Source organism: Camellia sinensis, chromosome 4 (genome assembly GCF_055761805.1).
Source record: "Camellia sinensis isolate YWXY chromosome 4, ASM5576180v1, whole genome shotgun sequence".
NCBI lineage: Eukaryota > Viridiplantae > Streptophyta > Magnoliopsida > Ericales > Theaceae > Camellia > Camellia sinensis.
The window spans coordinates 152605547-152616859 of NC_138964.1; the positions used below are offsets into that span (position 1 = coordinate 152605547).

General features: G+C 33.9%; 1 protein-coding gene across 1 annotated transcript; it reads left to right on the plus strand.

The window, feature by feature from the left end:
- Window positions 1-3284: 3284 nt before the first annotated feature.
- Window positions 3285-11003, plus strand: LOC114282923 (plasma membrane ATPase 1). Its single transcript, XM_082866577.1, has 21 exons — window positions 3285-3690; window positions 3809-3928; window positions 4170-4268; window positions 4363-4500; window positions 4680-4814; window positions 4912-5091; window positions 5180-5386; window positions 5471-5590; window positions 6013-6132; window positions 6235-6357; window positions 6447-6551; window positions 6682-6826; window positions 7485-7649; window positions 7780-8018; window positions 8423-8455; window positions 8602-8683; window positions 9254-9414; window positions 9743-9928; window positions 10010-10192; window positions 10297-10475; window positions 10698-11003. Exons 1-21 carry the CDS (start codon window positions 3637-3639, stop codon window positions 10792-10794), a joined length of 2871 nt encoding a protein of 956 aa, XP_082722703.1. The 5' UTR covers window positions 3285-3636; the 3' UTR covers window positions 10795-11003.
- Window positions 11004-11313: the final 310 nt, after the last annotated feature.

Consider the following 11313-nt stretch of genomic DNA (forward strand, 5'->3'; position numbering starts at 1 on the left):
TATCGAGAATAATATATCTGTAACAAATCAAATTGATCGGATATTAATAACCTTCTCACCAAATAATATTTGTATTTAGTTTGATACATACATATTTATTTATTTTTTATATAAAGATGTTATTTAATGAACAGGTTATTAATATCTGATTAATTTAATTTTTTACAAGTATATTATTTTTGATATTTCTTAAAATTTGAATGATTCAAATAGGACCCGAAATGAGTTTCATAAGCCGCATAACAGTCACTGCTGTATTTTACGCACAACAGTAACACTGGATCACTTGATATGGTGTGGGTCTCTATCAACCATAACTAAAGACAAAATGAGACACAAATGTATTTATATTCCATTCTATATTTGATTTATGTATTTTTTCTTTGTACTTTTTTTTGTACTTCTAATACTATTATAAGTTGTTTTGGATATAATTTATAAATTATTTTTTTTTATTTATCATGAAAATAAATAAATAAATAATGTGACACAAATAGACTCATAAATCAATAAATAGTTTATCTGTCCTTCTAGTACCTACTATGTTATGTGGTGTTTTGAAAGTTGGTAAAAAGTAGACTTTTTAATTTTTTTAAAACTTTTTTTATCATTTAATGTGAGAGGCGATATGATACAAAATTAGTAAAAAATTAACTTTTAGCTTTTTTTGATCCCTTTCCAAAACACCCCTACAAAATCAGGTAAGATAAACAAAAGAATACACTTTTAAACAACCATTCAAATCCAATAATTTCATAAGGAGAAAAAAACACAAGAAAGATTATTGTTGGAAAGTTTATTAGTAGTTGTTTGCAATGCTCTATATAAGTGTGTTTTCTAACTTGTTGATTAAAAAAATAGAGAAAAAGATGTGTATTTGAGATAATTTTTTGACTTTTTATGAAAAGATGTATAATAAAATATTGTAGTAAAATTAAAATGACTATATTACCCTTTTGAATTTTAATTTTTGACTTTTTGAATAGTTCAATTCGCTCTAGAATAGTATAGATTTTTTAATTTTTTTAATAATTTTTTGATTTTTTAAATTTATTCCATACAAGGTCAAAAGTCACCGTGAGAGATACTCTTATTGAGTAGAAGTTAGTAGTTGGTTGAGAACAATGCCATGCGGCATTTTATATATATTGTAATTAATAAAGAGAATGAGATTTACAATTTCATATTAAATAATTAAAAAAATATAAAAATTTATGATTGATTTAAATTATCATCACATAATGCTCCAAAACTAACCATTAATTAGTGACAGAATCCAGATGGATGCCCCACGTTGGAAAGCTGACTTGCTTACAAAAAAACTAAAAGAAAATGAAAGTTTAATCTCCTTTAGATTGAGATGTTATTGCAAAGTCGGCCCTCTTGTTTCACTAATATGATTGTTGTCTCTTGTGAATCGTGAATAATTATACGTTTTCAAATTTTATTTATCTCATTCAAAATTAACATTCATTTAAAAGTAAATTTAAGTTTAAGATTAGCTAATTTTGAAAGTGTTAGGCTAGTAAAATTGAAAAAATAAATTAATAAAGATATGTATACAAAAATTGCATGTATAGACTGGATTTAGCCCATAATATAATGAGTAATGCTAGAGACACCAAATTTTCTACCAAATAAATGACCAAATGTCTCACATGGGTGTGGGGTCCACAATTTTGTGGACCCCACACCCATGTGAGACATTTGGTCATTTATTTGGTAGAAAATTTGGGACCTCTACGCTGTGCTTGGTTGGAGGATTTGGGAAGGAAAATGGAAAGGGAAATGGAAATGAAAGGAAAAGGAGAAAGAATTAATAGAATTCCAAATCCCAACTATGTTTGGTTGTGTTGGTTATAAAATAGAATTGATGTCCTAAAAGGTATCCTATTTCTTTATTTATTTCTCATCCCCTTTCTTTTCCCATATATTTTTTATTATAACCAAACATAAATAGGATTACATTTCTCATTCATTTTCCAAATCCCACCTCAAAAACTCCAACCAAACACAGCACTAGTATTTTCCTAATATAATTATTTTAAAATGAATCTTGAATCTTGACCATGCAGTGACTTTTCTTAATATATTTTTGTGTATGAATTTTGTGTACGTAGCAGCTTAAAGAAAAAAAAAAGACAAACATCTTCACAAAACTACGAATTTGTTTGAAAAAATATTGGGGTTATGAAATTTTCCTGTCAATATGGGGACAAAAAAATGTAAGTTTTCAAAGTATTTGAGAAGTTCAAGAGAAACTTATTTGAATTTTCCGGGGTGAAAATAGTTTTTCGAGAAAAATGTGCAATGAAATCATAAATTTTGGTTTTATTTTTGTTATTAAAAAAAAAAAAGGAATGTTATACGCACTCTTCTTTTCTTCTTTTATGATTTACTTTTATTTTTACTCATCAAAATTTAACGAAGCCTACATAATTGTTATTTTTGTTGGATTTGTAAACTGAGTTATATATGACTATTCATTTATATAAAACCAAAGTATATGAAATACAATAAAATAAAAAGAGAATGTGAATACTTCTATCATTTAAAAATAAAAATAAAAATAAAAATAAAAATTTGAATTGGATTATTTAATGAGTATTTATTCAGTAATTTCATTCTTACCCATTTAAAATTTATTTTAAATAGGTATTTTTTGTGTTTGAGTTTTTTATTAAGAATAATGTTATATGCACCCATTGGTATATTAATTATGGATGTTTAAAAATTGGTTAAAATAGTTAAAAAATGAATACTCCTACAAAAAAATCGATATTCTCTTTACTTTTTTTACACATTTTTTTTGTTTTGTTTTGTTTTATTTTGTTTTGTTTTGTTTTTTTTGTAAAAAATAAAAGTTACTAATCCTTCGATTGGAAAGAATTAATTTAGCCTGGTTAAATTAGCTCTGTTTAGGAATAATTTTTGGCTTTTTTTAGTTTGGATGTGATGGTTATGAGCGAAAAAGTAAAATGATTATAATTTGAATTTGATATTTTATCTTATTAATTAAATTAATACATTTTATCTTTTCTTATTTAGTCGTTTTAACCATTCCCAAACAAAGCTTAAAAAAAAATCAAATCTCAAACGAATCTTGAGAGGTGGTTTGGGGCTAAGTAATTTTTTTTTTATACACTTTTTTTTTACTTTTTTTGGGGTAAAATGTTAAATAAAAAAACAGTTTATGGAAAGTTGAGTGGAAAAGATTAGTGATTTTTTTGACTTTTTTTTAATTGTTGACAAATAAATTTTTCCAAACAATCCATTGGTGGATTTGGGAGGATTAATGGTTTAGATTAGATAAATATTAAAATTGAGGGGCTTATTTGAAAGAAAAGTTTGATTTGGACGGTTTTTTGAAATTTCACCAAACAATAGAAAACACAAAAGATTGTGCCACTGTAACTGTTACTGTTGTTGCAGATTTGGTGTAGGTGGGTCGGCCTACAAACCCAATTTGATCTTCACAATCACGTCTTTTTACTACTGGGTTGTTTTTCATTTCTCTGCAAAGTTACATGTTCTTGCTTTAATGGTCTGTTCGTGGAGGTTCTTTGATGGGTTCTGATATCTAGTTGGTTTTACTGAGTTAAAATTGAAGATAGAGAGAGGGATAGAGAGAGGAAAATGGGGGAGAAGTCTGAAGTTCTGGAGGCTGTTTTGAAGGAAGCTGTTGATTTGGTAATGGATCTTACAGTTAATGATGTGTTGATGTGTTGATTTCTTGATTGTTGTGTGTGTGAAATTTGATTGGCTGTTTCATTTGGGTTTTTGATGGATTTGGGTTCTGTGAATGCAGGAGAGCATACCCATTGAGGAAGTTTTTGAGAATCTGAGATGTAGCAGAGAGGGTTTAACCACTGAGGCTTCTCAACAGAGGCTAGAGCTTTTTGGGTACAACAAGCTTGAGGAGAAAAAGGTAATGCTTCTTATCAAAAACACCCTCATATGTGATTCCACTTTTTGAAATGTGATTCTGATCTTAACCCCTATTGTCTTGTCAACATTTATGTGTGTTGTATGTGTAACTCTTAATTTTTTTGAGTTTTATATAGGGTATGGATTGAAGTGATGTTTGATGTTTCAGCCCTTTTGAACTGTGATTCTGATGTTTTTATTTTTTTGTCACCACAAAAATTGGTGTGTTGGGTGTGTTTCAGGAGAGTAAATTCTTGAAGTTTTTGGGATTTATGTGGAATCCTCTATCATGGGTCATGGAAGCTGCGGCAATCATGGCTATTGCCCTCGCCAATGGAGGAGTAAGAACTCACTGTTTGGATTTATGTAACAATATTCATTCAAACCTTGCCATCTACTGCTAAATTATTGAAGTGTAATTTTTAATTTTTTCAGGGAAAGCCTCCTGATTGGCAAGACTTTGTGGGTATAATTACTTTGCTTGTGATTAACTCGACAATTAGTTTTATCGAAGAGAACAACGCAGGAAATGCTGCTGCTGCTCTCATGGCTCGTCTCGCTCCCAAAGCCAAGGTGTCGGATTACATATCATTTACATTGTCATTTTCATTAATGAAATTAAATCATATTTGTTTTAGTCGTGACTTAATGAAGTTATGGGAAAGTGACTGAATGTTTCCATTTTTATTTTTGATAATATACATTACCTGCTGTTCTGAGTTTGTTTCAATCTTAACTGTATGGATTTAAAGGTTCTTCGAGATGGAAGGTGGAGTGAGGAAGATGCTGCTATTTTAGTACCCGGAGACGTAATTAGTATAAAACTTGGAGATATAGTCCCTGCAGATTCTCGTCTTCTTGAAGGCGATCCTCTGAAAATTGACCAGGTGGGTATTGGATTAGCATTGCTGTGCATGCGCTTTTCATGTTTTAGTGGTTGAGTTTTAGCTGTGTTACTGAAATTGTCCTGCTTGGGTAATTTAGTCTGCTTTGACAGGGGAGTCTCTTCCTGTAACAAAAGGCCCCGGAGATGGTGTTTACTCTGGTTCTACTTGCAAGCAAGGAGAGATTGAAGCTTTGGTCATTGCCACAGGGGTTCACACCTTCTTTGGGAAGGCTGCTCACCTTGTTGATTCTACTAACCAAGTGGGCCACTTTCAAAAGGCAAGGAAGTAGAAATTTTATGCCTTTGTTCTAACTTGCTATGTTTTTCTTGTTCAATAACATTCCATTATTTCCTTGATCTTATTAGGTCTTGACAGCAATTGGAAACTTTTGCATTTGTTCTATTGCGGTGGGAATGCTAGTTGAGATTATTGTGATGTACCCAATTCAAGATCGGAAGTATCGCCCTGGGATTGACAATCTTCTTGTGCTTCTCATTGGAGGTATTCCAATTGCCATGCCAACGGTTTTATCAGTAACAATGGCCATTGGTTCTCATCGCTTAGCACAGCAGGTTGGCTTGGTTTCCTGGGTTCTTTTTGTTGCTTTGAGTTGAGGACTTGTGTATATATGACATAATATTTAATAATGACTGCAGGGAGCTATTACAAAGAGAATGACAGCAATAGAAGAGATGGCGGGCATGGATGTGCTTTGCAGCGACAAGACTGGAACTCTGACTTTGAACAAGCTCACTGTTGACAAGAATCTTATTGAGGTAAGTGAGGAGGTGCCTTTCCCTGTTTTGATTATAAGCATGGTTATTGGATTCTTACAATTCATGATTTGATTCGTATGATTCGATATGAGTTTCAAGCAAAACGATTCAATTGCTATTCAATTGATTTAGTTCTATTTGCATAATGCATGAAATGGCGTTGCTTTCACAAAATAAAAAAAGAGATCAACCAATTATATTGATATATATGGTTTTAAACACTGTGTATTTGCATGTATATACATACATATATAAAATTATATATTATGCTAAATAAAGTGAATCTTATGGCTCATGATTCACTATTTTAGCAAAATGATACACAATTCGATTCGTGATTTGATGACAATGATTATAGGTGCGTCTCTCTGTAAGAGATTGTGGCTCTTGTTCTAACTATATTCCTGCACATATCTTCTCAGGTTTTTGCCAAAGGAGTAGATGCGGATACTGTAGTTTTGATGGCGGCTCGAGCGTCACGAGTAGAAAACCAGGATGCAATTGATGCCGCTATAGTTGGGATGTTGGCTGACCCAAAAGAGGTAATTGGCTGATTATCACAACTTCTTTACACTTTTAATTGGAGCTGATACAGGCAAGTTGCTTCTTTGCTTTGATAATTATCCCTAAAGACAATATGACAGGCACGTGCTGGCATTCAAGAGGTACACTTCCTGCCCTTCAATCCTACTGATAAGAGAACAGCATTGACTTACATTGACAGTGAAGGTAAAATGCATAGGGTCAGCAAAGGTGCTCCAGAGCAGGTATCGATATCATCCTCGCTTGCTTTATGGGTTTAGCTCTTCATTTCTCTGTTGTTTATCCTAATTCATGATTGCAATGTGGTTGTTAGATTCTAAATCTTGCCCACAATAAGTCGGACATAGAGCACAGGGTTCATGCTGTGATTGATAAATTTGCAGAGCGAGGTTTGCGATCACTTGCTGTAGCATACCAGGTAAGTTGATTCCCGTTCCCTTAATTTATGATCCCTTGATTTTATCATATGAGTTGTAGATAACTGAAATTGTTTTAATTTTATTGGTTTCGGGAATTTTGATTTGATTAAATTCTCCTTTTCGGTGCAGGAAGTACCAGAGGGAAGGAAAGAGAGCGCCGGAGGTCCCTGGCATTTCATTGGTCTCATGCCTCTCTTTGACCCACCCAGGCATGACAGTGCAGAGACAATAAGAAGGGCCTTAAATCTTGGAGTAAATGTTAAAATGATTACAGGTGCAGTCCATTTTGCAGTTTTAATGAGTGTTTTGGCTTTGTGATTGCTATAGTATCGGATCCTGAAGGATGTATAAAATTTATATAAGATGCTTCTGTATGTGCCCAAACTCTTCTACCATAATGTGGTCATGACATCTTTTTGTTGAGTGTGGCTTTGGATGAAATAATATTTTTTCCCTTTCATCATGCCTAGATTGCCAGCCCATTTGGATGGAGTGATTTCATGAGAAATGATAAGAAATGAAGAGAAAGATGACTCTATCTCATGTTTGATTTACAAATTAAGTAAGAAATGGTGAGAACTGGAGAGAAAGAGAACTATCTTATTATTTTCTCACCAAAAACGGTGAGATTTGAGATTTGGTGGGAAACCAACTGATTGGTTGTATAATTTTTATGATACCAAGATTAAACATCAAAATACAAAGGAAGAAAAATAAATATCACCCATATTCCTAATTTTTACATTTTTTTCTCTAACTCATCCAAACATGATTGTGAGAAAACACAATTATTTCTTTTCTTTTCTCAGCCCACTATTAGGATGCATGATCGCTTTGGCTATTTTAGAGTGCTCCACATGCTTATACTTCATTTTAGCGAACCGGGATATTTAATACCGAATAGATGGCTGAACATTAAAACTTTTTATCAGGGGATCAATTAGCAATAGGAAAGGAAACTGGACGCCGCTTGGGAATGGGAACCAACATGTATCCTTCTTCTGCTTTGCTCGGACAGAACAAGGATGAGTCCATTGCTGCTTTACCAATTGATGAGCTCATAGAAAAAGCTGATGGTTTTGCCGGTGTCTTTCCTGGTATGCAGTTTATTTATTTGAAATTTTATTATATAATCTTCCTTTGGAGTTGATGTATGCAATGCCAAGATAGAATGTTTCTACATAATTGTTGCTTTCGTTGATGGGCTTATTGTGGTTATTAAATCAGAACACAAATATGAGATAGTAAAGCGATTGCAAGCTTTGAAACACATCTGTGGAATGACTGGTGATGGAGTCAATGATGCTCCTGCACTTAAGAAGGCTGACATTGGCATTGCTGTTGCCGATGCAACTGATGCAGCTCGGAGTGCTTCTGATATTGTCCTTACTGAACCTGGTCTTAGTGTCATCATTAGTGCTGTTTTGACTAGTCGAGCAATTTTCCAGAGAATGAAAAATTACACGGTATGCATTGGTTCACATGATGGTGTTTATCTGTACTATTATTATATAGAGACAACTCAGAAGGTTTTGAAGCTTTGTAACGCCTTTTCTTTTCCAAAATGTATTTTGTTAACTGCTTTGGAATATAACTACTAGTAGTTTTCAAATTCAACTCATCTTCTTCATTTATCAAATTATCAAAACTTTAGATGTAAAATTGCAAAAACATCGCTTTTGCATCCATCACTAGTTCTTACAATTGACTTTTTTGACTTAGCCGTCACAGGTTTAGTTTCTATTGAACTATTCTTTCCATTTTTCGGGTATAACTATGTTAATGGTACTTGAGGAGTTATGAGCTCTTACTGTTGTCATGCCACCTTTTGTGAATCTATGTTCGTTTATTTATTTATTTATTTTTGCAGATTTATGCTGTTTCTATTACAATCCGTATTGTGGTAAGTTCTCTAGTGTTTTTCTCTGGAAGGTTTTGTTATGTAGAATGTATATGGTGTCTTAGGACCATAAAGTTTGTACCTTTGTTTGTTTGAGAGCATCCTATTATAATTTCTTACCCTGGTCTGCGTGTTTTTCACTGTGACAGCTTGGTTTTATGTTGCTGGCCCTGATATGGAAATTCGACTTTCCACCTTTTATGGTTCTTATCATTGCAATCCTCAATGACGGTTTGTTCTTTCTTCTCCCACATATCTCTCTTTCTGATGAACATTTATGGACATGTGTCTGGTTGCTTACATTGTTCAAGAAATGTTTTCATGGTTATTGAATTTATTTATTTATTTATTATTTGTAATGGAAATAACTGGCCAACAATGATTTTGAAATTGGAAGAGTTTAGATGGTTTGCTCTTATTTTCTCCTTTATTTCTTGGGTCATTGTTAAAAGCTCATATACTCCTCATTGCCTTAGGTATTTTTTTGTTTGGTTCACTAGAATGAAGGTGGAATGTAAATTATGTAATGGAATGGTCATTGCTTAGCCTCCCTATGGAATGATTATTACCTCACAATGGTGAATGATTATTTCATTTGCAATACATTTTCCATTATTTTTTTACAAAACTAATGTGAGAATGGACATTCTGATGGAATCGTCATTCCATTACTCCTTCCTATGAATTTCAGATCATAAAACTTTGAGCTCTTCTGGTTGTTTTATGCAATTTATCTAAGACAACTTTCTGGGTTTCTTTTATTGGCATCTCACTATCACCTGTGATATGTCACGATGTTAGGTACCATTATGACAATATCAAAGGATAGGGTGAAACCATCTCCTATGCCAGACAGCTGGAAGCTGGCTGAGATTTTTACAACGGGTGTTGTTCTTGGTAGCTACTTGGCAATGATGACTGTCATATTCTTTTGGGCAGCATATAAAACGAACTTCTTCCCGGTGAGCACGCCTGCCTTCATTAATATAAGTCATAAATATTGGTCTAAAATTATTTTATATTTCAAGCTTCTATTTAGTTATTGATGTGGTTTAGCAGAAATCATACATGTTTCTTTTTTTAAATTTAAGAAAATTCATGCAATTTTGATTGATGGGAAAAAGGAATCATGCCACTGATCTGACTTGTTTGTTTTATCTCTGCTGTTTGTTTTTGTCTTCTATCCTGAATTCTTTGCGCTTATCAAACGCATGTGCATTTAGTTGCTTTGTTAGTTTAGTGTCTGGGATTAATGACTTTCTAGTTGATCTTCTCTCATGTTTTTCTCAGCGGGTATTTGGCGTGTCAACTCTTGAGAAAACTGCTCACGATGACTATAGAAAGCTTGCTTCAGCTGTATACCTTCAAGTCAGCACTATCAGTCAGGCTCTCATTTTTGTTACACGATCTCGAAGTTGGTCCTACGTCGAGCGTCCTGGCTTGTTGCTTGTGGTGGCTTTCATGGTTGCTCAATTAGTGAGTCACTTGCCATTTATTTTAGTGCAATTTCTTTATCAGAAAGTGAGGAAACCTCAACTTTATCTTTGACGCGAGCAGATTGCTACCTTAATTGCTGTTTATGCGAGTTGGAGCTTCGCTGCAATTGAAGGAATTGGATGGGGTTGGGCTGGTGTGATTTGGCTTTATAATATCATCAGTTACATTCCTCTTGATATCATAAAGTTTCTCATCCGCTATGCACTGAGCGGGAGGGCTTGGGATCTTGTTCTTGAGCAAAGGGTATGGAAGGCCTAATCTGATGGGGTTTCTTACTAATGACTTGATTTTATTTTTATTTTTTTTCTGTAAGTTTTTTTATTTTTATTTTTATTTATTTATTGCAGATTGCCTTCACAAGGAAAAAAGATTTCGGGAAGGAACAGCGTGAGCTTCAATGGGCACATGCTCAAAGAACCCTTCATGGGCTACAAGTGCCCGACCCCAAAATGTTTAGTGACCGAAACAATTTCACGGAGCTTAACCAGATGGCCGAGGAAGCCAAAAAGAGAGCTGAAATTGCAAGGTGTGCATGAGCTGACTAAAATTATATATTTTTTTGTGCCTTTTCCATTACATTACTAGGCCATTAATCAAAGCCTTACTTTGCAATTGGAGTAAAAAGAGGTTCAATGGTTAAATTCCTTTTTTGCTTTATCAACATGATTAATTTAGATAGATATGTGTGTTGTTATGGTTTTCTTTTGGATTTTTCTGATATTTTTTTGTTTGCATTGGCCTTTTGCAGGTTGAGAGAACTACACACTCTGAAAGGTCATGTAGAATCCGTGGTGAGATTGAAGGGTCTAGACATAGAGACAATTCAACAAGCCTACACAGTCTAAGGAGAACCAAGCGATACAATTTACTGGTGCCGAGGGTAAAAAAGATGTATAATGAGCATGTAGTTATGACTCTTTGAGTTTCCCTTGAAACACTTTCAATTGTTGTGCCTTTCATTACCATTGTTGACCCTTGTTCATCTTTGTCTTGGCACACATAACCCTGGAATTGTCAAATTCTAGTGTTTATATTAGTAATGTTTTTTGTCTTCTATCCTTTTCTACCTTACTTTTGAGGCAATCAATAATGTCCTTGAAAATGTATATAAGAAGCTCTGTTTGGTCGTCTTGCTTTTTCAGAAGTGTAGTTTGTGCTTCTGATTTTTCTGGTGTTTACCCTGGATATCTGGTTTTTGTTCCACTTAGGGGTGTAATTTTGGCCCGGCCCGGCCTGGCCCATCCGAGCTCGGGCCGGACCGGGCCTATGTCGGGCCTTGCGGGTTGCCGCCAAAAAACCAGCCTGGCCCATGGGTCAGAAAATTAGGCCCAGGGGTATTCGGGCTTTTGGTGGACTAGTGGGCC